This window comes from Macaca mulatta, chromosome 11, assembly GCF_049350105.2.
Source record: "Macaca mulatta isolate MMU2019108-1 chromosome 11, T2T-MMU8v2.0, whole genome shotgun sequence".
In the NCBI taxonomy this organism is placed as follows: Eukaryota; Metazoa; Chordata; class Mammalia; order Primates; family Cercopithecidae; genus Macaca; species Macaca mulatta.
In genome coordinates, this window is record NC_133416.1 from 116674721 (window position 1) to 116699085 (window position 24365).

Consider the following 24365-nt stretch of genomic DNA (forward strand, 5'->3'; position numbering starts at 1 on the left):
CCTCATCTCCTGCCTCTTCCTGCTCCGTGATTGCAGGTCCTGGGGGAGTATCTAAGGTTTGGTGTATTCAGAGTAGCCAGGCTGTCCTGTTGCCGCTCCGCCCATCTCAAGCTTCAGGCTCCCCCTAATGGCATGTGTGCTGCCCTCTGCCATTGAAGTATTCTTGCTGGAGCACACAGGAGGGTAACAGGCTCTCTCTGCTCTGTTACTGTTATACCATCTGCCCTAAATATTGACCCTCCCCCTTGTTCTTGATTTCACTATAGTGCCTTTCTTGTTTTCCTTAACATTTGTTAAAGCCTCAGCTCTGCCTGGCTCACGTGTACAGCACTTCATTTTCTGCACCCTCTTAACATTGTTTTTACCTATTTATGTGTGACTCATCCCCTGGCTGGGCCTTAAGGCCTCTCTGCCTTTTGCTTTTACCCAGAAGGCCTAAGCGGTGTGGGGTGGGCAGGGGCTGTGTAGTATGGGGGGCTGTGTGTGGTCTTTGGATTTCATTCCAGCCCCCTGCCCACCAACTGTGTAGCCTTGGATGAATAAGGTCTTCTTCATGTGTAGAATGGGGAGAATGAGCCGTACCCAGCTGTCCACTGCAGTCGCTGAGGTTGCCCAGCGCTTGCAGCCTGGATAAGCTTGCCTCAGACCTTCTTCCATGCCCCATAGAAATCCAGAGCCCTATCCAGGCTTTCTGTGGTCACTTCTGTCTCTTTAGTTCTGTTTCTGTGTCTTCTGCTGTCTCCACCCCATGCTGGATTGACCCAGATGTAACTCGCCTTCTGCCTGTGTATCACCAAACAGCACCCCTTTAGGTGGCCATGCCAAAGATTTGGGGTCATAGGAAGTACTTGTGTCACAAACTACACGACTCCACATGACTGAAACACCTGTTCTCAAAAGTCCTACTGTTCCCCTGCCATAGAGAGGAGAGAGAGTGGCACCCTTCATTCCTATCACCAGCCTCCCTCCCTGTGTCCCCAATCTGTCCCCTCTCTTCTGCATGGCCCTGGAACCTCTCAGGGCTTTTGGTTCTACTCAGAGCACGTCAGTCCTGTCATGTCTAGACCTGTCAACCAGCTTCAGCGAGATGCTTCACTGAACAGTAGTTCTTCCACTCAGTACCATCCCCTTTCTTCTTCTTCTTCTTCTTTTTTTTTTTTAAAGACAGAGTCTCACTCTGTCACCCAGGCTGGAGTGCAGTGGCACGATCTCGGCTCACCACAACCTCCGCCTCCCGGGTTCAAGCAATTCTCCTGCCTCTCAGCCTCCCAAGTAGCTGGGATTATAGCATGCGCTACTATGCCCGGCTAATTTTGTATTTTTAGTAGAGTTGGGGGTTTCTCCCTGTTGGTCAGGCTGGTCTCGAACTCCCGACCTCAGGTGATTCCCCCACCTCAGCCTCCCAAAGTGCTGGGATTACAGGCATGAGCCACCGTCCCCAGCTGTTACTGTTCTTATTTGTATTTAATAAAGCTCTTGACTTTGGGGGAGATTCCCATTTTTGTTTTGTTTTGTTTTGTTGGGTTTTTTTTTTTCTGAGACGGAGTCTCGCTCTATTGCCCAGGCTGGAGCGCAGTGGCGCAGTCTCGGCTCACTGCAAGCTCCGCCTCCCGGGTTCACTCCATTCTCCTGCCTCAGCCTCCGGGGTAGCTGGGGTTATAGGCATGCACCACCACACCCGGCTAATTTTGTATTTTTAGTAGAGTTGGGATTTCTCCCTGTAGGTCAGGCTGGTCTCGAACTCCCAACCTCAGATGATCCACCCGCCTCAGCCTCCCAAAGTGCTGGGATTACAGGTGTGAGCCACCACGCCTGGCTGCTACTATTCTTATGTTTAATAAAGCTCTTGACTTTGGGGGAGATACCCTTTTTTTTGGTTTTTGGTTTTTGTTTTTTGTGGTTTTTCTGAGATGGAGTCTCGCTCTATCACCCAGGCTGGAGTGCAGCAGCACGATCTTGGCTCACTGCAATCTCTGCCTCCCAGGTTCACACCATTCTCCTGCCTCAGCCTCCCGAGTAGCTAGGATTACAGGCATGCACCACCACGCCTGGCTAATTTTGTATTTTTAGTAGAGTTGGGGGTTTCTCCCTGTTGGTTAGGCTGGTCTCGAACTCCCGACATCAGGTGACCCGCCCGCCTCAGCCTCCCAAAGTGCTGGGATTACAGGCATGAGCCATCGCACCCGGCCGAGATTCCCATTTTTAGAAAAACAGCTGTGGTTGGATTTATGTATTCATTCAGCTGACTTTATTTAAATGGTATTAGGGTGCTGATTCTCAAGCCCAGGATGGGGCAAAGAGTCATGCTCTTCTAAAGAGGTTTAGCAGAATCTTACAAATAAGGAGAGAGGGTTCTTTTCAAGTAGTAATTGAGAAATATTACTTGTGGGACTGTGGTGGGCTTGAAGGCACATAGGAGGCAGATTGAAAGGTCAGGGAGCTTTATACTGTAGGGTCATTTTTAAATTCTCTGACTGTAGGAAAAATTATCTTTGAATTGTTTTTGTTCTTAGGATTCATAATATTGATTTCCCTTAAAGCAGGCACAGCTAGATAAAGAAGTCTGTGTAACTTGTTCTGTCATCAAGTTTTTATAGTGGATTATTGACTGAATGAGGAGGATTTTCTTTTTTCTTTTTCTTTTTCTTTTTTTTTTTTTTTGGAGACAGAGTCTCACTGTGTCCCCCAGGCTGGAGTGCAGTGGCATGATCTTGGCCCTCTGCAACCTCTGCCTCCCAGGTTCAAGCGATTCTCCTGCCTCAACCCCCCAAGTAACTGGGACTACAGGCGCATGCCACCATGCCTGGCTAATTTTCGTATTTTGTATTTAGTAGAGACAGGGTTTCACCGTGTTGGCCAGGGTGGTCTTGAACTCCTGACCTCAGGTAATCCGCCCACCCTGGCCTCCCAAAGTGCTGGGATTACAGGCGTGAGCCACCACACCCAGCCTTGAGGAGGATTTTCTCGTAGGCCATTCCTAGCTGGACCCTAGCTGCAGGCAGACCACTCTTTCCGGAACGTTTTTTGCTTGACATGTATTCAGCTATATTTCTAATTCCCACAACTGTTCCAGGGAATGCTTCTGTTCTCACAGGACACTCTAACCGGTAGCACATGTTAAGGCATCCCATTCTGCCTGCATCTCATCTAACTTCAGTTTCAGTCATTTTTGCAGGGTGTTTTTATGGAATCATCAGTTGCTGACCCTGTTTTCTGGTCCCGCCTCTGTTCATTTTAGAGAGTTCTCCTGTTTCGAACCATGGTTACCAAGGAGAAGGAGAAACTGGGGCTGGTGGAAACCAGCTCTGCCTCCCCGCATGTCACTCACATCACCATCCGTCGGTCCAGGATGCTGGAGGTGAGTGTGAAGCCTATGGAATCCTACCACAAGGAAGTGGGCCCTGCAACATGGAAGCTCTTTAGTGGACGATTTCTGGCTTTTTAACTGTTCCTGTTACTCCTTGATCTGAAATCAAGGCTCTGGGAGCAGGAAGGGGTCATTTGTCCTGTTGACTGCTCTGAACAGCTGCTTGATTAAACATGTCCTCAATGCCGGAGACCCAGCAGTGTCTTCCTTTACCCCATGAGAGTCACTGGGCTAGAACTTCCACCTCTTCCTGTCCCTTTGAAATGAGGACCAGAGCTGCCAGCCCCAGCGGCTGCACTAACACTCTCAGGTCTGTGCAAAATCCATTTGTCCCAGCAGGCACTTTGCCCAGACTCTCAACTGTGATTGTAGTAGAAGTGGAGTGGAGGTGTTACGTTTACTGAGTTATGTAGAGAAATACATTTATCACAGAGCTGGAAGTTCTTTGTAGACAGAAACTTAGAAGATACCACTGAAGTGACCCACCTGAGCTAAACCCATTGACTGAGGCTCTCACTGTAGGGTGACTCCATGGAAATTAGAGATAGGTACCCCGTCCTCATGTGTCAGAAAATTGTCATAATACATTGGTTTTGTTGGCAAAAGACCCTGACTCCAATCTGCTGGAACATGGTTGTCATAAACTTAACTACCTACGGTGTTTGTGTTGTCCATGCCACAGCCTCCCTCAGGCTTGTATAGTGCACAGCCTCCCCATACACGCTCATCCTGCCAGCAATAGAACTGGTGACTGAGCCACAGTCCCCATTCCCTGGAGAGGCTTGGCTTGATTTATTTGCCGTGTTTGCACTTTAGACCTTTTTATCACACTCCAGCCGCAGTTCCTCATGAGCCTATCCTGCAGTATAGGACAGTCACAGGATTCCCCTGACAGCATGTGGCCAGATAGCCACCCCAACCGGCAGATGGCTCCCGGCAGCAGCTCTTCCTCCTGACGTGTCTTCATTTTCTCCTGCGGTGCATCGCACCTTGCTTGTGTCACTCCTTACTGGAGAGCTTGTTTGAGTGCCACCAGCCACTGGTGATCAATGTCAAGAGCTGCTAGAAAGGCAGCATGTGCTGAACAGTGGATGTTTCTGACATTCTTAAAGGTAGGCATAAGGAATTGAAGTGCCCACTGGGCCCTGCAGGCCACGTGAAGGAGTAAAGCTGGCTGAGTGGGTCTCATTGCAGGAGCGTTCTGTTTGCATGCTAGACATGTAGAAATAATCTCCACTTCTGCTTTACCCTCCTGTTCTTCTTGAAACAGCCCCCTTGGTCTGTGTACCTCTACTTGAGAAAAACAGCCCCCATGAGTGAGTTGATAAATGGCAACTGACACCCAGCCTTAGTGTTGGGGAGCAGTGGGAAGCACATGCCTCCCCAGAAGAGGCCACCGCCACTCAGCTCCTCCAGATCCGCCATGTGGCGAGGTGGGCTCCATAATGCTCTGAGTTTTTAAGAGAAGGCCAAAATTCAGATCTTCCATGTTGTGAACTAATTGAACTCTGTAAAGTACCTAGAAAGTCAGATAACACCTGTCTTTCTGCCAAATTCAACCTGTGGGCCACCCATTTGCAATCTCTGCTTTTGACTCAGAAAAAGCCCAATTGTGTGGTAGAAACTCCTTTTCCAGCACTTTCCTCAGCAGACCCAGATGCACCTCCCCTGTCTTTAGGAATCCGTAGCCCCACCACCCATCATGCCCACCCAGATGTGGCCAGCACCCACCCACGGGAAGAGTCTGGGGTAGTGTACATTGCAGTATCTCCTGAGAGTGGCAGAATCCCCCGACTCCCTTCACAAATGTCGTTGCTTATTTTAAATTCACTTGACATCCCAATTACTCTGGCCCTACTTTTTAAAACACATCCCTCAGGGATGGCAAAAGAGATGTCTGTCAGGCTTTAGGCAAAGTTCCTTTTCCTCTTTACTTTCCATTGGAGAAGGGAAGAGGGTTGTTCATTGTTATCCCAGTTCTCGTAATCTGGTGGCTTGGTTATTAGAATATGAGAGCCCAGGGGCCTTTGCTGGATTTGGACACAAGGGGGCGGCAGTAAGCTGATCTCAGACTCATACTCTCCTGGGCTTCGTTTTCTTTTTTTATGGTTAGTATTGAGGGCTGTGCTTCCGTGTTAGGCTTCCAGATATTAAAGTCCTGTAGGAAGGCTCTCCTTCCCAGAGGGTGAGTTTGGACTGGAACTGTAGCATTCAGAACCAGAAGGATCCTCAAACATACTCTTATCCAGTCCTTTCCCCTGTCTCTGTCAAAGGCAGAACTGAGGCCAGAGAACTTCAAACAGTCAAGGTCACTTGGATATCAGTGACAGAGCTGGGCCTGGAAGCCAGGCATCCCTTTTCTAGCTCGGTATTCCCTGTGTCTGCACGTTGAGATGCAGTGAAGAAGAGGAAAGCTGACTCACATTCACCTCCCAAGAGGCATGGATATAATCCTCGCACATCCACGCCAGTTCCCAGAAGGCAGGAAACGTATCACAAGAGGTGGTCCCCTCTAAACTTTTTAACAAAGAGGCTGATGTGGAGCTGGTCAAGCAAGACTGAGATTTGAATCCAGTAAATGCTCCTTGAGCTAGGCCATGTGCCACGTGCATTCACACGTACCATCCCATTTCAAACACATAACCACAAATGCAACTGCTAATCCGTGTGAAGGCTGGGGAGGCATAATTTTAAAGCAGGATGGAGGAACTCCTGCAGGCAGACAGGAACTTGTTGGAATTCTCCATCCGTCCTCATCTCGGTGCCAAGATAATTATCTTTTTTTTTTTTTTTTTTTGAGACGGAGTCTCGCTTTGTCGCCGAGATTGGAATGCAGTGGCCGGATCTCGGCTCACTGCAAGCTCCGCCTCCCGGGTTTACACCATCCTCCTGCCTCAGCCTCCCGAGTAGCTGGGACTACAGGCGCCCGCCACCTCGCCCGGCTAGTTTTTTTGTATTTTTTAGTAGAGACGGGGTTTCACCGTGTTAGCCAGGATGGTCTCGATCTCCTGACCTCGTGATGTGCCTGGCCCAAGATAATTATCTTAAATTTAGGCAGAATGGCTTAAATGCTGTTACAGCTGCCTAGTGACTTCCTGTTTCTCCCTTTTGTCATCTAACTTAATGATTCTCAAACTTTATGTACATAAAAAGTCCTTCTCAGGTTTGCCTCCACAAAACTGTGTTCCTGTTCCCACAGGTGACTTAGGGGTCTTGAGAGGTAATTTATCCCTTGCCCACTAACTTTGTGGAGCCTGACCCCTGAATAAGACTCAGGGGCACCACAGGATAGTCCTTTGGGGATCACTGAGTGAGCGTGGCAGGAAGGCAGCAAGGGTTCCCCAAAACAGGTCTTGCCGTACTGGCGTACTGCTCGTTTGCTTTGTGATGAGAGGACCAGACAGCAGCTGAGTGGATGCTATGGAGATGGTCTGTCTGACCTCTGCACAACATGTGACAGGGTTCCAGTTGTAGCTGAAAGGGAGAAGTGTGGCGTGGCCTTCACAGGACAGCAGGGTTGATTGGTCACTTGTTCCGTCACAGCATCTGAAGATGTCAGTTTCACCTGGTGATGGGGCCTCTCAAGTGGGGCCAACAGACTCTTCCCTGGGCCCTGTGCTATTCAGCACTGTTTTTATAGTCACTGCTCTGAAATAAAACCTCAGCACCCCAAGTACTAGGAATGCATTACATGATGGAACCAGAAGCCAGGAAGGCCTCAACAGATTAGAATCAAGAGACAAACTAAACAGATGATTTAGTAGGAGAACTCTGAAGTGGTGGTTCTGGGGCTGTGCATGTTGAGGTCTGGATAGAGAAGATGTGCTGAATGGCTATGTCCTAAGAGAGCTGACCACCAGCCAGAAGTCCAGGCCCAGCACCACCCCCATGTCTTGGTCTCTGCTCCCTGCCTTGGTCCCTGCCATCCACCTGCTCTGCTGCCAATAGAAAGATCTGACAGAAAGTCAGCCCTGTTACTCTTTGCCTAAAACGTTCTGTGGCTCCCATCACCCTCATTATGCCCCCTAAATTCCTCAGCATGACTTGCAGGCTCTTCATGATTGGGAAGGCAGCAGGAGATGAGGGTTGATGGGTAATTCTTTTCATTTTATAGTGTTCTGTAGGTTTGATTTTTTTTCTTTTTACTTTTTTTTTTTTTTTTTTTTTTTAACCATGAGCTAAAGGTACTCTTAGCATTGAGAAAGAGAGAAATGCATCTTGTCCCGGTTTCTTTCATCCTTTGTCTGATGGCCAGGAGCTTGTCATGACTCATTTTGTCTAATTTCCCCATCTCACTTCTCTGTCCCCTTGAGGTCAGTCTCCCCTTGCCAGGGAGCAATACCATCACATCCCCAAATGAATCTCTCCTTTTAATCAGCACTCATTCAAAACCAGGTGAGAATGGCTCCTGTCATGCACCCACGTGTCATAATTTGCACATTTGGTAATGATGCTGGGAGAGCTTCGCACAGAGGAGAGGGAACCCCGAATTGTGCAGAAGTCTCTGGGCTTCCTATTGGGCTGTAATTCTGCTCTTGGCAGGATGGCTACGAGCAGCTTCGGCAGCTCTCGCAGCACGCCATGAAGGGAGTCATCCGTGTGAAGTTTGTCAATGACCTCGGGGTGGACGAAGCAGGGATTGATCAAGACGGTGTTTTTAAGGAGTTCTTGGAAGAGATCATCAAGAGAGTGTTTGACCCGGCACTCAATCTGTTCAAGGTATTTAAGGGGAGGGACAACAGGGTTGACAGCAGCCAGATTCAAGACGTGAAGAGCTGAACTTGCTCCTTGCAAGGCACTTGACCTCTGCCTCTCCCTGTCTTTTTGCCTTGCAGACAACCAGTGGGGATGAGAGGCTGTACCCCTCACCCACATCCTACATCCACGAGAATTACCTGCAGCTCTTCGAGTTTGTGGGGAAGATGCTGGGGAAGGCTGTGTATGAGGTAGGAACGTTAAGAAACAGAGAAATGTAAAATAAAATGTTAGTGGTATCATGGGCTTCTTCATATACACATATGTGATCGGGCTTGGCCATGTAAACTGTCACTAGGGTACAAGCGAGGACAGGGGCAGGAACCAAGGTTTGTTGTACACCAGTGCTGGGCACTTTGCCTGTGCCATCTCATCTCATCCCATCGACAGCCCTGTGACAGGGCTGCTGCTGTCCTGGCTATTTAAAGATGGGAGACCTGAAGCTTTGAGGAGTCACCTATCCAGAGTCTCATTGCTAGTTAAGTAGTAGAGGCGGAATTTGAACCCAAGCCAAGATAGAGGCGGAATTTGAACCCAGGCCGGCCCAAGTCCTAAGCCAGCCCTCTTCTTTCCTGAGGCGTGAGGAGTGGTGTGCAGAGCCAGATGGCCACACGGAGGCTGGGTCCCCATTGTAGGAGGGCAGCATTTTGTGGAGTTTGATAGTTTTAAAATCTTGTGCTGACTGGGCACAGTGGCTCAAGCCTGTAATCCCAGCACTTTGGGAGGCCGAGACGGGCGGATCACGAGGTCAGGAGATCGAGACCATCCTGGCTAACACGGTGAAACCCCGTCTCTACTAAAAAATACAAAAAACTAGCCGGGCGAGGTGTCAGGCACTTGTAGTCCCAGCTACTCGGGAGGCTGAGGCAGGAGAATGGCATAAACCCGGGAGGCGGAGCTTGCAGTGAGCTGAGATCCGGCCACTGCACTCCAGCCTGGGCGACAGAGCGAGACTCCGTCTCAAAAAAAAAAAAAAAAAATTCTTGTGCTGTTTGAGTGAGTGCTTCCCAGCCATGGCAACAGGTCAGGACCAGCTGTTCCTAGTCAGCCGTGTGACCATGTGCCTTCGAGTTCCTTTAGTTTTTAAGCCCCGTTCTCTCATCAGTAAAGTGGAGATAAGAAAAACCACGTTCCTGGGTTGCTGTTGATGGTAAGTGAGGAGGGCCTCCCACGGTGCCCAGCAGCTGCTCACCCCAGGTGGATTGGAGCAGTCGTCCTCACCTTACTAAGAGGAAGTGAGTCTGGGTTTCCACTCTGTGGCCTCTTGGGGTCAGGGCGACGTCGTGGCCCACACAGCTCCTGCTCCCTGTCCATTGAAAGCCGTGGTGGGACCACCCTGAGTGGGAAGTCACCGCCTGTTCCTGGGAAGAGTCCTGCTTCCCAGGACGAAGGAAAGCTGCAGCACAAGCTCAGCTAGTCTGTGTGGCCTTTGCAGCGGGCTCCAGAGCTGCAGGGACCTTTCCTGGGTCTCAGGCTCTGCTGAGCTTCTGGCCCAAGTACGGAGGAAGCGAGCCACCTGGGCAGCACTCTTCGCATACCCCGGAAACCTGGAGAAGTCAGATGCTTTCCAAACAGAAAGAGCCAGCAGCTGGGCCAAGCTGAGAGGGAGGTCTCAGGGCCAAACTCCTTTCACTCTCGAACAATCCATTGTTCTCTCTCTGTCTGCAGACAGCCTGTGTGCACGGGCCTCCGTCCCCGGCCATGATGGAATCAGGTGGCCCATCTGAGCCCCTGCCCAAACACCGTCCAGTCTTCCTTGTGCCCTCCAGTGATTTGGGTCCTGGACCCATTCTCTGTGCCTCTGTTTCCTCATCTGCATAATGGAGACAATTTCTCAGTTGATTGCCACTGAGAAAGTTAAAAATCCCATTAGGACTCACCCGAGCACATGGCATGTGTTTTCCTTTAAACACGTTGCTGTGATGACACTCAGAAGAGCCTGAGCCACCTGGAAAGCATGGCCTCCTGGCTTTTCTGAATGTCATCTCATTTCCCAGGCCTCGCCTCTGTGTCCTTTCCCTCCCTCACCTCCGACAGTAATTGCACTGACGAGAGAAGATGGGACCTGCTAGGCCCTCCGTGAGGAGTGGCATGGATTAACTCATTTACCCCTTACGGTCCTCTGACAGGCGTCGTCAAGTCCGAGTGACTGTCCCCTCTCAGCCTCTCCAGTCCACATGTCTCTCACCACCCTCCTGCCGCTACCCTGGCACAGTCTGTCAGCGTTTTCCCCTGGCAGCATGCCACAGCCGTCTGGCTGTGTCTCTGCCTCCTGTCTTCCTCTCGCCAGCCCATTCCCCACATAAAAGTGTAGCTCTGTCCCGTCTCTGCTCAGAGCCCTCTGGACAGAATCCAACCTGCAGTGAGGCTTATGGGCCCTGCCTGACCTGACCTTACGTCCTCTTTGGACGTAGCTTCCATTGCTTACGTGCCCTCCATCCCTGGAGCACTCCTGGGGCCTTGTACCAGTGCCTGGCTGGCTACTTTATGCCTCGCTTAGCTGGCTTTTCCTCCCGGAAGCTCCCTAACCCTGCCTTTGGGGGAGAGCTTCTCCTCTGTGCTCCTCGGGCCCCTGCCCATGCCATGGCTGCCCTGAGAGCTTGGGGGCCTGATACTGTGCCCGCTCCATCCTCTTACCTGAGAGGCTGGTGCTGCTCCCCACAGACAGGTGAGACAGCTGAGGGCCCTGGCCTGGCAGCAGCCCAGCTAGGATTTAATCTCTGAGCACTGTAGCTTCAAACCCTGTGTCCTGACCACTCGTGCTGTAATGTCCCCAGGAGGCACTCAGTTGTATTTGATAGAGGATGGGGAGATACTGCTCTCCAGATTGGAAACTTAGGAGGGGCCTGGAAATGCCGATGGCACCCTCGGGCCATGTCTGCACCCTGAGCCACCCCGATCCAAACACTGCATCAGAATCCTGGCCGACCGACAGCTCTGCTTCTCTGCTCTCCCAGGGAATTGTGGTGGACGTGCCATTCGCATCCTTCTTCCTGAGCCAGCTGCTCGGGCACCACCACAGCGTCTTCTATAGCTCGGTGGATGAACTGCCTTCTCTGGACTCCGAGTTCTATAAAAACCTCACCTCCATCAAGGTGAGTGTGGAATGGTGGGTGAGCTAAGCCAAGCACTGGTGTGAACTCACAGCTTTGTAAAGTCCCAGAAGGAGATGGCCTGTCTCTTTCTGCTGTCACTGTAGCTGCTGCAGGCCCCCCACGTCCCCCTGTGGGCAGTCCCACTCAGGGCTGATCCTCACAACCTCCCACCTCAAAGTCACCAATGACCTTCTTTGCGTCAAGCTGTTCAGCAGCCATGGGTGTTCACAGCACCAAAGTAGCACCTCAGGGGAGGGTTAAACCTCTAAGCACATAGTGTTCCACGGCCCCAACACTTTCCCCTTCTCTGTCACGTTAGCGCTATGACGGGGACATCGCTGACCTGGGCCTCACACTGTCGTATGACGAGGACGTCATGGGTCAGGTAGGTCCGCCCCCTGGCTGAGTTCCTTTTCCACTGCCCCCATGGGTTCCTGAGACCTGCCATTTTGTTTGTGTTTTCCTCAGAAAGAGCCCCAAGCTGAGGCTCTGTCTGGTCCCTCGTCCTCCCCACCCCTCGCCCATCCTCCTCCCATCTTGCTGGGAGAGAGGGCCCCCTCCTTTCCTTCCAGTTGACCTGGCCTTTGAAGCTTCCCGAGGAGACCCTGCTTTCTTATATCGCATTTTAGGGTAATTCCCCATTTGTAACATGGCTTTTCGTTACCATGGTGAGGATTAGCTGTTACAAATGGAGGATTATGTCTTAGAGATGGGGAAGGTGCCACCCGAGAAGTGCCTCAAGCAGAAGCCTGTGCATGTTCATGGCTCGGCATGCAGAGCAGAGCAGGGAGCAGAGACCCTGGACTCGGGGCCGCAGCACGTCTCCTCCCACGTTTCCTTCTGCCTTTTCTCTGTAGCGGCCTCCACCCCCTCTGATTGTGTCCTGGTGGAGGTGCCTGCATGAGGCTCTGGGAGTGCATGTCCAAGGGCCGCTCGGCAGAAACGGCACCATGAGCTTAACGCAGAGCCGACTTCTTAGACTCGTGCTTGGGCACCTCAGAGAGAACCCCCAGTCTCCCTGAGCCACGCTTTCCATATCCATTTGCCAGATGGAAGTCCTGGATGGGCCCAGTCCGTAAGCACTGCTGGGAGCCCTGCGGGGCCTGTCCTCCTGAAAGGCCCCTGGGGAGGCTGACATGTGGCATGTGAAGGCTCAGAGTAGCCTGTGAGGAGGAAACCAAAGTGGAGCTGAGTTAACCTCAAGCTTTGCTAACTCCTCAGACCCAGAACTCTTCTTTGAAGGAAGGAAGGAGTGCTGTCTCACAGGATCGTTCTCTACAGAACAGTTCACGGGCGGGGTGTTCCTGGAATCAGGAAACCTCAGGCTGGCTGATTCTTAAGGGCCCTTTCAGCTTTAAAGCCCACGGTGCCACCCGAGATGCTGACGGCAGTGGGACTGGGATCACTTGTTCCTTTCTGGATCTGTAGGGTTCTAGAATCTTCACAGAATTGCTATTAAAATTGGCTTCAAATGATATGTCCTTTGATTTTTAGGTGATGCACAGGAAGTATTCCTGAAGTTGAAAGAAGCAGTTGATTTTAGAGTTTAAAATAAATCGGTAATCAGATGTTGAGGCTTCCTCCTAACATAATTTTCTCTCCCAACGTTAAAGATAATGAAACTTCTAACAAAAAAATTTAGCTCTAATATGAGCAAAAGATGAAAATGCAAGCTGCCTGTAGTGCCAGTGCCCACAGCCTGCCCGTGGTAGTGTGTTACCTGTGTCCTTTGAGACTCTTTCCAGAGTCTTTCCCGTTCCAGAAATGATGCCGTTCTGTGCATGTTGTTACATCAGTGGCCTTTTTCCACCTTTTTAGTAAATGCACATTTTCATCATATTGCTTAGTACCTGCACAGTATTCCAGGGTATGGATGTACCAGTGTTTGTTTAACCATCCTGCTCTGCTCCGAAATGCCAACACATTCCCCTCCATGACATCCCGAAGTCTTAATACAAATGTTTGAACAAGGATTGGGTGAGAAAAAAAACCTTTCATATCGATCATGCAGGGTCTGCTTGTTGATATTTCAGCCTTGACTTTTTATGATAAAGAATGGTTCCCAAGCATGTGCCATCTTAATTCCATCATTATCATGGATGTTTGCATCGGGCCCTCTCATCTCCGGGAAGCTTTATTTCCCCATTAGAGTCCTCCCTAGTAATTACTCCCATCTTCTCCCCCAGCTTGTTTGCCATGAACTGATTCCTGGAGGGAAGACCATTCCTGTTACAAATGAAAATAAGTGAGTATAGCAATTAGATTTTTAAGGTCACCACTTGAAAAGATTTCATTCTGGCTCTCTGGGCTTATGTTGAGAATTTATTAAGATAGATTGAAGTAGAAAGAGGCCATAAATATCATAATGGAATTTACCGGTTACAGTTCATAGGCCAGAATTATATTAAATTCAGTTTGCAGCTGGGTGCAGTGGCTCACGCCTATAATCCCAGCACTTTGGGAGGCTGACGCGGGCAGATTACGAGGTCAAGAGTTCGAGACCAGCCTGATCAACATGGTTGAAACCCTGTCTTTACTAAAAATACAGAAATTATCTGGGTGTGGTGGCGCGTGCCTGTAATCCCAGCAACTCAGGAGGTTGAGGCAGGAGAATTGCTTGAACTCAGGAGGTGGAGATTGCGGTGAGCCAAGATCACACTAGTGCACTCCAGCCTGGGCGACAGAGTGAGACTCTGTCTCAAAAAAATACATATATTGATTTGCAAAATAAGAATTGACCATTTATTTTTTGCAGTAGCACTTCTAAGGTCAGAGGCACCCAGGCCACAGTGTTCTTAGGAGTTTAATAACAGCCCTAGATGCAGACAGATGGATTCTGAGCCATTCAGCACGCTGTCCGGAACCCAGAGAGCACAGAGGTGGAAAGACTCCTTGGCGAGGAGGGGCAGATCGTTTTGGATGATAGCACATGGCAGTTGTATAAAACAGTGTTCTCGAGAAGACAGTGGTGAATTCAAATGCCGCAGACGGAGGTCCTTAGACATGAGAATTGGAGAGACTCTGAGGCCCAGCAACTATCGTCACAGATAAAGGGCTCTGCAGAATCCATCATAAATGTCATCCCTTTTGGTCCCTAGAAGCAAAAACTCTCAGTGCACGGTCTCCACCCGGCGCTATTGTCACCTAATTTAAACAGCAGAGCCTGGCATGAGAAGCACACTTTGGCCCCTTTGTCAATTTATCAGTCTCCCGCTGCCAGGCTCAGGTGAGCTTTTGAACTGTTAATTGGAGCATCAGTCTCTTCAGTGACAAGTGAGGGCTCAGTCCCACCTGGTGAGTCATTTGAATCAGATGCACGTCACAGTCCAGTGTTCCCAAGCGTCGTGTTCCTCTCAGATCAGGTGGTTCGGTCAGTCTGCAAGCTTGGGAGTTTTGTATTTAGACTGTCAGAAGCGTCAGGAGAACAGACCCTGTTTTCATAATGATTGAAATACACCGACCTTGCTCCTTGACCACAGGGCATTAGTTTGAAAACTTCGAAGGAACAAAGTGCAGGTTGGGAGGGTAGAGAGAGCCCAGCCAGGGCCAGAGAGAGCAAGGGTGAGTCCTGCCCCTGCCTGCCGTGTAACCCGTAGCCATTCCTTTAGGGAGGGTGCTCGTAGGGCAATGTATATAAAATACCTTCCTGGGTGTCAGGCTCAGAGGAGGGCTTAAATGACAGCAGTGATGGTTACCATCCTCAGATGGGTGACGTGTCACACGGATCCTGCCACCCCCTGGAGAGGCCACGCGTTGCCAGGTGTTGCAGCTTGAGGGTGACGGTAGGCAGTCACTTACTCTTCCCACATAGACACTGGCTGCTCGGTAGAGCTCCCAGAGGAGGTAGGTGGGGGCAGGCTGTGCTGGAGGGAAGAGTCCTGTCCTGCCGGGAAACCTCCTGTGTGGAAACTTGTTTCACAGATTTATAGCATAAAGCCTCAGGGCAGGGCAAGGATACTCAGTTCTGCATACTAACTCAAAAGGCCTGGCAGTGGCAGTTTCTCCCTCTTTAGGGGTGATACTTGATCTTGCACTTTATAAGTGTTGGATGTTTCCCATCCTCTCTTCTCTCCTACCTCCTTCTCTGCTTCCTTCCTTCTCACCCCCTTTCTTCTCCTCCCCCTTTCTGAGTAAAGTGGAGCAGTACTCGTCGACTGCTTCACAAAATACCTGGAAGGAGGAGCAGTGATAGGAAAATCATATTTGAATGTATTAATGTACAGGTTTGCTGCTGGAAAATTTTTTTTAATAGGAATATTTTCAAGATCACTAAAGCTTTAGCATTGTAAAACATTTATTTGGACTGTACTAATTTGGAATTGGTGAGAGTCGTACCTGGGCGGGGCTCAAGTTCTTTGCTAAGAAATCAGTGATGCAAGGCTGGATACAGTGGCTAACACCTGTAATCCCAGCACTTTGGGAGTCCAAGGCAGGTGGAACACCTGAGGTCAGGAGTTGGAGACCAGCCTGGCCAACGTGGTGAAACTCTGTCTCCACTAAAAATACAAAACTCAGCTGAGCATGGTGGCGGTCACTGTAATGTCAGCTCAGGAGACTGAGGCAGGAAAATCACTTGAACCCAGGAGGCAGAGGTTGCAGTGAGCCGAGATCGTGCCATTGCACTCCAGCCTGAGCGACAAGAATGAAACTCCATCTCAAAAAAAAAGAAAAGGCCAGGCATGTTGGCTCATGCCTGTAATCCCAGCGCTTTGGGAAGCTGAGGCGGGCAGATCACCTAAGGTCAGGAGTTCGAGACCAGTCTGGTTCGAGACCAGGTCCAACATGGTGAATCCCATCTCTACTAGAAATACAAAAAATTAACTAGGTGTGGTGGTGGGTGCCTGTAGTCCCAGCTACTTGGGAGGCTGAGGCAGGAGAATTGCTTGAACCCGGGAGGCGGAGGTTGCAGTGAGCTGAGATGGCACCACTGCACTTCAGCTTGGGTGACGGAATGAGACTCCGTCTCAAAAAATAAATAAAAAGGAAAAAGAAATTAACAATGCTAGCAAGCCTGTTGGAATGTATGTAACCTGTTCAGAGGATTCTGTGCGCTATGCAGTTGTAGTTGAGGGCACTGTGTTCACCAAAGCAGACCCAGAGACCCTCTGCTTGGAACCATTGTAAGTTGCTCTGACTTCCCAGTTGAGTCCACTCCTGGCCCTGTGTGTTTAAAGCATCTGCAGGTTCGCCTTGCTGTAGCATTAGACTGTTGGTCCAGATTAGCAAGGTTTTGATTAAAGTTTTGACATGAAACAATTTTTTATTTTAAAACTTATTAGAGGACTGAATGGTATCTTACTTGATTTATGTCCAGAAGAATGAGATTAAATGAAAGTACCAGAAGCACCCTTTGTTCTAAGAAGGGCCCTCTTCTTACCTGGGGAATGTCTCCTTGTGATTCCCGACACAGTGGGGACTTGAGGTGTGACCTGTGGGTTTTGGGGCAGAGTGAATGATGCAGTGCCCTCGAAGGCTTGATGCGTTCACAGTGGCACATGGTGCGCAGTTCATGAGTGCTGTCATCATTGTCGCCATTGTCATTGTTCTGATGAAACACTCTGGTACTATTTGTGTTTTTTGTAAAATGGTTCAGAAAAGACTAGACTCATCTTTCAGCCCATTGGTGACAGCCTGCCCTGTCCTGTTAATTGTCATTGTTTTCTCTTCCTTGTTGGCAACAGAATTAGCTACATCCATCTGATGGCACATTTTCGAATGCACACTCAAATAAAAAACCAGACAGCCGCCCTCATTAGCGGATTCCGTTCCATTATCAAACCCGAGTGGATCCGAATGTTCTCAGCTCCTGAACTGCAGCGTCTCATCTCTGGCGACAATGCTGAGATTGATCTGGAAGATTTAAAGTAAGAGGCGGGTGGGGGGAGGGTGAAATTCCTAGGCCTCCCAGAAAGCCAGCTGCTCCCTCACTGTGTTCCTTTTAGAAGGCTATTTCAGGAGCCTGTCTCCAGATCTACTCCTCCTCCCTGGACTGGCTGAACTGTTTTGGATTAAAAGCTTGACCCTTTGTTTACCTAGAGATTAAGTGGAAGCAGGCCTGAGGACTGGGGACTCTCTGAAGCTCTTGGAGACAGGGTCAGAGGATCTGGGGCTGGCCTCTGCTTAGGAACAGCAGGGCCAGCTCTCAAATTCCCCACCCTTTTAGCTTCCCAGGGAGATGGAGTTATTGAGGCATGAACTTCTGGCTTTAAGAGAAGTTAGTAGTGTTCCCCACGCCTGCCAGAGTGGGCCGTGCCAGCTGTCTGCATGACCTGCCTGCCTGTCCGTAAGTGCCCACCCTAGCACGTTGCTGAGCCCAGGTCTGTATTGGTTTCAGGAAGCACACAGTCTACTACGGTGGTTTCCACGGAAGTCACAGAGTCATCATCTGGCTCTGGGATATTCTGGCCTCTGACTTCACGCCGGATGAGAGAGCTATGTTTCTGAAGGTATTTTATTTATTGCCTGTGCATGCATGCATGTATTCTCATAAACCTGGAAGGCCAGGCCAGTTGATGTAATAATTTACATTGGAGAAAATGAAATTATCAGGAGGACCTCAGATGGTTAGCACATCCTGTCCCACAGGCAGGCCTCCTGGTAAGCCAAGCAGTAACCAGAGAGGGGCTTGAGGGGCACGGCCGAGCCTCAGGCCCCCTGCACAGGTGGGCATACCTGTTGCGCTCAGCACTCTGTCCTCCCCTTTGCCTATGCTGGCCTTGATAACATCTTTTTTGTTTATTTCCTTTCATTATAGAAGTAAATGACCCTCTGCTTGGAACCTTACCTTAGGAAAATACAGATAAGCAAAATTTTAAACAATTGCTGTTCCTCTAGTATAGAATTGTCAACTCTCTACACTCCTACTCACCGGAGACTATCTCTCTATACCCATTTTCTCAATAGCGTAAGACACACATATACACCCACAGTGTCCCAATGAAACACACATAATTGCTTAGGCTGATATCAAGATGTATTTTTGCAAATAAAGTGGCTGATGTTAACTGGTTCCCCTGTTATGGTGTCTGTAAAAGTTGTAAATGTTCAAAATATTCCCCTAATGCCACTGCATTGTTTTTTGTTACATCGGCAGCATGTAAGTATTTTCTAGGATGCTGGATGGCATACACACTTCTCTGTGTATGTGTTATATATGTGTATATTTCTCTAAAGACAGGATCCTGTCATTTCCCCACCAGCCTTCCTCCTTGACAGAATATCAGTGAACATCTTGCCATGTTCTGGGGGTAAATTTAGTGCCTTGAAATGTTTTCTTTTGGAGGTTTGGGCTTGAACAATCTCATGTGGCCTTATCTGTTGAGGCAACCTGGACAGTGTCACTGGCAATTAAAATGACAGCTGGTTTCCTCTCTCCTGGGTGGTCAGTCTAAGGAGAGTTTATTCCTGTTGAAGAGGCCCTCATTCAGTCCAGCAGATAACACAGATGCCCCACGTCCCCACAGGTCCCCAGGGATTTGGGGCAGGCAGGCAGACTGAATTCCAGAAGTCGATTCTGGGAGAATCAGTTCCGTTTTCCCAGAAGGGCCTCATGGGCCAAGCAGTTTCTGCCGAGCTATAAAACGGCTCACCCTGGCCCCTCCTACAGAGAGGAACCCAGTGTCTCCTCACTGTGCAGGTGCCGCCCCACAAAACAGGTGTGTGTGTGTCTTCGGATAACCTGTCACCAAACCTACAGTTCCTTACCATGTGCCTGCCTGTTTGTGCAGCTGCAGACAGGCTCCAGAGCCAAGCAGAATAAATGTAACCCTTGCCCAGGGGTGGATGTGACCACGACCACGCTTCTGTTAAATGTAAAGCAAGCAGATCATCCAGGGGTTTCCTGTGTCCTCCGTTCCTCCCCTCTCCCGGGAGCGGGAAAGCTTCCCTCCCTCCTTTGACCCACCTGAATTTGTAGCGGACAGACCTGAGCCGGCCTAAATTGGGATGTACAGATACTTCTGTGTCTGTCCCCTCATTCTTACAACAGGACTAACCACAGCCCCGACACACAGCATCCGTAGAGTGATTGGATGAGGTTGCATTCAGGGAGTGCTCGGCACAGTGTGGAAACACAAAAATGCTTCCTACATTGATGCTGCTATGGTTTTTTATAAATAACACATATTAGAATAGGAATAGATCTTGTTAATACTCTTTTTAAAACTTCTTTTGATGCCTGACACACATAAACTGTCTTTGAATGGTCTCAGGAATCTCACAACCATTTATAACAAGACCCAAACCCTCAACTTGCCCCTGAGTTTTGGAGGACAGCTTGATGATGTAAGTGACAAGCCCCTGTATCCCCTAGAGAAGGGAGAACATTCTTGGCTATGGTTGAGTTAAAGTGAATGGTTTCTTGGGACACTTCTGTGCAAGTGTATCACTTACAGATTTCCAGGCTGGTCAGATGCCTCTCTCCAAGCATGAACTAGCACATTTAGGGGAATAACACAGGGGCTGCCACTTGCAGAATGCTGGGAGTTCTCAGGGGGTAGCAGGGAAGTGTAGCTGGCTGCCCACAGGCCCCACTTGGGCTGCCAGCACCTCGGCCTGCTCTACAGCCTCGCTGGCTCTGGGGCCTCATTTTTGTCAGTGTGCTGCGAGGTTATTAGTCTCTTGCAAAGGGTCCCCTGGGCCCCAGCACATAGAACACTCTGAAACTCAGCAGGCCTAGGGCTCAGGTGACTGCACCTGTGCAGTCTCCTCTGCATGACTAAGGGGCCAACAGGATGCCAAGTGCAAGGCCAGCGAGTGGGGGTCTCCCTGGCTTCTTCTGTTCACGCCACGCGCAGCGGGTGCCACCAGCCTCCACCTCACCCTCACCGTCTCGTCACATAATCTCTCTGTGGGAGGGTGTCAGCCGCTTCTCTGTTCCTCTAACAATCCCACAGGAGACCTGCCTCCTGGGGACACCTCACCAGTGCCCTGGCTGGGCATTTGTGCTCTTCCTACTCTGCAGTCACATGTGCTCTCACAAGTGGCCAGTCGCATCTGTTGGGTATGGGTTTCATGTGTCTTAGTCCCCGAGAGCAGCACCCTTGAGAGAGATGTACGGCGTGTGCCAGTTTTGGGGCCAGATCCACCCCGCCACCCCATACGGCTGGCTAGACAGCAGTTACAGCACGGTAACAGAGCAAATGCGTGCTGCACAGCTGCAAGGGCCTGTCCTGGAAGAGCAGGAACCTGCCCCGTCCCCGCTGACCCTGCTTTGTGTTGCAGTTTGTGACCAGCTGCTCCAGGCCCCCACTCCTGGGATTCGCCTACCTCAAGCCTCCCTTCTCCATCCGCTGTGTGGAGGTGTCAGACGATCAGGTACCCGCCACGGGGTGGGTGGGGAAGAGCTGGCCTTGGGCAATGTTCCTTGACTTCCCTCTTGGTGGTTGTCTGCTGTTCCCACTGTGTGGGGCCCTTACCTAGTCCACATCTCAGCAAGGCAGGCAGCTGGACCCCTCAGAGCCAAGTGAGGAGGGCCCCACAGTTCTCACTGCAGGGGAACCAGCCAGCCCCAGAGAGACTACCCACGGACTCGGCCCTCTCTCGGCAGCCCCTTTCTCTTTCCTTCCTCAGGGAAGAGTACCTGGAGTGGGGGTGGGTACATGCTGGTTTTTTAGTGGCGTCTGGCCTCACCAGGGCTCCTGATCTGAGGCAGCATGGGAGAAGGTGAGTGGGCTCAGGAGGCGGACAGGCGCAAGCTTGAATGCCACTCCTACCCCAGCAGACTGTGCATGTCTAGGCACGCTGCTTCGTTTCCTCACTGGCCAAAGGAAAAGGAATGCCTTCAGGGTTACCAAGCTCTGTGTGTCCCGAGCCTGGCCCACTGTGAGTGCTCAAATGAGAGTCCTACTCCCTATAAAAACCCAGTGGCCGCCTCTGGGTGAAGCTGCCTCTCATGATGCAGTTTGAGCCCCTGATGCCACCTTGTACAGGGAGCTACACAGTCCTTGGCCTCCCTGCTTAAGGGAAAGTTGGCCCAAGTCATGGTCTGCCACCGGCCACAGCACCAGTGAGGAGAGGAAGTGCATTCAGAAACGTTTGGGCACCTAACAGAGTTTTCACAGCATTCTACTCTTTGACAATTGGGTAACCAATAATTAGCTGTGAACTGGAAGGCCCCATTTCCAAAAGCTTACTTAATGCAGGAGTTCCCTGTGCAGGCCCCAGGTAGCAGGGGTTGCTTCTGTGTAAGCCAGTCGTCCTGAGTCTGGGGCTTGACCTCGGGTAGTGGTGCCAGGGCAGTGCCCTGCACTCTGCCCAGCATCCAGGGACTGGCCAGACCCCCTCCCTGGGCTCCGCAGCTTTGGCATCTGCCTGGGCTCCCAAACTAGGCCCTTCCCAATCTAAGGCCATGATGTGTGCCATCAGGACACCGGGGACACCCTGGGCAGCGTCCTCCGGGGCTTCTTCACTATCCGCAAGCGGGAGCCAGGCGGCCGCCTGCCCACCTCCTCCACCTGCTTCAACCTGCTCAAGCTGCCCAACTACAGCAAGAAGAGCGTCCTCCGCGAGAAGCTGCGCTACGCCATCAGCATGAACACGGGCTTCGAACTCTCCTAGCTTCCGCCCTGGCCCTGCCTCCAGGGCTCCTGGGCTGCCAAGGACCTTCAGTTCCCAGGGGCAGTGTGGCCCCTGGGAATGTGACCAACATGCCAGGTGACGTTGGCCCCTAGACCCTCTCTATAGCCATGAGACTCCCTTGTGGCCTCAAGAACTTTAGACGCCCACAACAGCACTACACAGCATATCCAGGTGATGCCCAAGGCACAGGGCTGCAGAAAATAAACCTCCAGATTTCCACCGACACGGGTCCATTCTTCCTGGTGATGGCAGAGGGGCTTCTTTTAGCTAGTTTGATCTTTCTGGGAGTCTGTCTTTCCTTAGCCCTCTCAGTGAGCTGTGTATGAACAAGTCCCAGGAATTCCAAGAGTCTAGAGTGGTTTTCGCAGCATGGGTCTAAGTGTACAAAGCCTACTGCGCGTGAGATCCTCTCCTTCCGTTTCTGAAATCTCTTACTCAGGTAAGGCCTCGCCAAGCCTCTATGCACCCAACAAAGTTTCTGCCTCCATGCCGTCCACAGCACCTCTTCCCAGACAACCAGGCCCATCTGCTGCCCAGGGAGGCGCAGGCGCCTGCTAGGGACGCTATGGAGCACCGTGAGTCCAAGGCGCTATTTCCTGCCTTGAAGCCACGCACTCCACAGCACGGCCCTCCCACTTCCTGCGTCCTCAGCGGGCTGAGCTGCCAGGGAGCCTTGCCGGACCTGTTCCCGTCCTATGCATTCACATTGGCATCCTGGTTAGGGAGAAGAAAAGCATTGGCCCTTAGCAGCAGCCCGGTATCCAGAACGTGCTGGCTGTTACGCATAGCCTGCTTGTCCCGCGGAGGACAGCTGCCTTTGACCCTGCTTGTTTGCCTCGCTGGTTATCTAATGAGGAACAAACACGAACCTAAGGTACCCATCCCGTCTGGGCGGTGGCTTCACTCCAGAGACTGCAAAATCCCAAGAAAATTGGGTCTTGCTGCCCATCCTTCCTCAGCACAGGGAACCCAGAAGCCCGTTGCACTGACAAAGGCTCACACCCTCTGGGTTTTTTGTTTTTTTTTTTAACTTCATTTCTCTTCCAACCCATTGTGTTCCTCTGCCCTCATTATTTACCTTTGTTGTAAGAACTTTACTGTAGCTCCAGGGAACTGAGGCAGAGGCCCTGTTTGTGGTCCGTGTTGACAGCCACCCACCCTCTCCCACCTCATGCTCCTGCACCTGCACCACCAAGATTGATGCCAGATTTGAAGCCAGGAAGGCCCAGTCCCTCCTCTGCTCTCCTCAGAGCCGCAAAACATTTTCCAACAAGAGCTGTCACGGTGGCAGCAAAGCAGGGGCCACTCGTCTCCACAGTCCTTCAGAGAGTTTCCGCTGCATCCTGGTGTCCCACCCAGGTCAGAGCCCCTGGGCTTCTGAAAAACTGTGCGTGCTCTACTTTGATGGAAACATGGCAAGGAATTTAAAGACAGGAATGTATTAATATTATTTAAGGTGTGTTAGTAACCTCTGACTCTGTGGACTTGCCATTTTCTTCAAACACTCCGTTCCTTTGAGGATTTCTTCTGAACGTGTGCACACACGCTGGGCAGGTTTGTGCATACATGCGGGGACCCCAGACTGTCAGCCTGCACAGGGAAGATGGATCCCATCCTGATTTTTATTACCTGAAGGTTGGAGCCAGTGAAGGACTGGGAGAGAGTGATTTATAAGCACCAATATCAACTTCATGTGGATTTTTGACAAGGAGGGGTAGTTTGTAATTTCATTTAATTCTTTTCAGCAGCTAGAAATATTGCACTATCTGAAACACTGAATCTCCTTTTGTAACTGGTGTTCACTGACACCTTGATGGCTCTTGATGGCTCTAAAAAGTTGTAGGATTTTTTGTTTTTGTAGCTAACTTATGGATTGAGATGTGATCAGACGCTTTATTAAATTTGTACTTCAGCATACGATGGCCACGTTCTGTATTTCATTCCGCCAGGTGCCTGGACCGTTCATGCTTGCTGTCTGGGCTTAGGGAGCATGTAGGCCCCCACAATGGAGCTAAGATGTGGAGGGGCGCAGAGCACATGTCCTTGCCTCCCCAGCCAGAGTTCGGGGTTGCTGACAGTCTGTCCTGTTTGCTTCCAATTGTGTTTCAAGAAGTAACACGTTTCAGATGAGCACCCTCTGTGGGCCTGTCCCTCTCACCCACCACCCACTTCCCAGAGGCAGCTCTCACTGTGGGTTGGGTGTATATCTTTGCAGTCCATGTTTTACACAGTAATACTCTTTTTTTTTTTTTTTAGATGGGGTTTTGCCATGTCACCCAGGCCAGTTTCGAACTCATGGGATCAAGTGATCCGCCCACCTCAGCCTCCCAAAGTGGTAGGATTACAGGCATGAGCCACCACACCCAGCTAGTAGTAACTTTCAAAAGTGATAAATGTATGTTATACAAACCCAGATAAGTGTCTGGAGTGAAATTTTACAGCTGTTTCTCGGTGTGCCGGGCATTGTTCCCTTAGTGAGGGTTGCACTTGCTCTCTCCTCACAGGACACACAGCCCTTCTCACTGCATTCCCCAGCCAGGTTTCCTCGGCAGAAAACCCTGCACCAGGAG

The 24365-nt window shown here is 50.6% G+C and overlaps 1 protein-coding gene across 14 annotated transcripts in view; it reads left to right on the top strand.

The window, feature by feature from the left end:
* UBE3B (ubiquitin protein ligase E3B) overlaps window positions 1-24365 on the top strand; it is a 68108-nt gene that overhangs the window by 36243 nt on the left and 7500 nt on the right. For 6 of the 14 annotated variants that reach the window (XM_077954905.1, XM_077954906.1, XM_015152726.3 and 3 more), the window contains 10 exons: window positions 3239-3358; window positions 7910-8086; window positions 8203-8313; window positions 11080-11217; window positions 11537-11602; window positions 13404-13462; window positions 16899-17081; window positions 17552-17663; window positions 20440-20532; window positions 21583-23710. In XM_077954905.1, the coding sequence (XP_077811031.1) occupies window positions 3239-3358; window positions 7910-8086; window positions 8203-8313; window positions 11080-11217; window positions 11537-11602; window positions 13404-13462; window positions 16899-17081; window positions 17552-17663; window positions 20440-20532; window positions 21583-21774 (1251 nt within the window). In that variant the 3' untranslated portion in view covers window positions 21775-23710. Of the gene's footprint in view, window positions 1-3238; window positions 3359-7909; window positions 8087-8202; window positions 8314-11079; window positions 11218-11536; window positions 11603-13403; window positions 13804-15629; window positions 15889-16898; window positions 17082-17551; window positions 17664-20439; window positions 20533-21582; window positions 23711-24365 lie in introns of those variants that run through there. The other 8 variants (XR_013401345.1, XR_013401346.1, XR_013401347.1 and 5 more) reach the window with 3 other exon arrangements.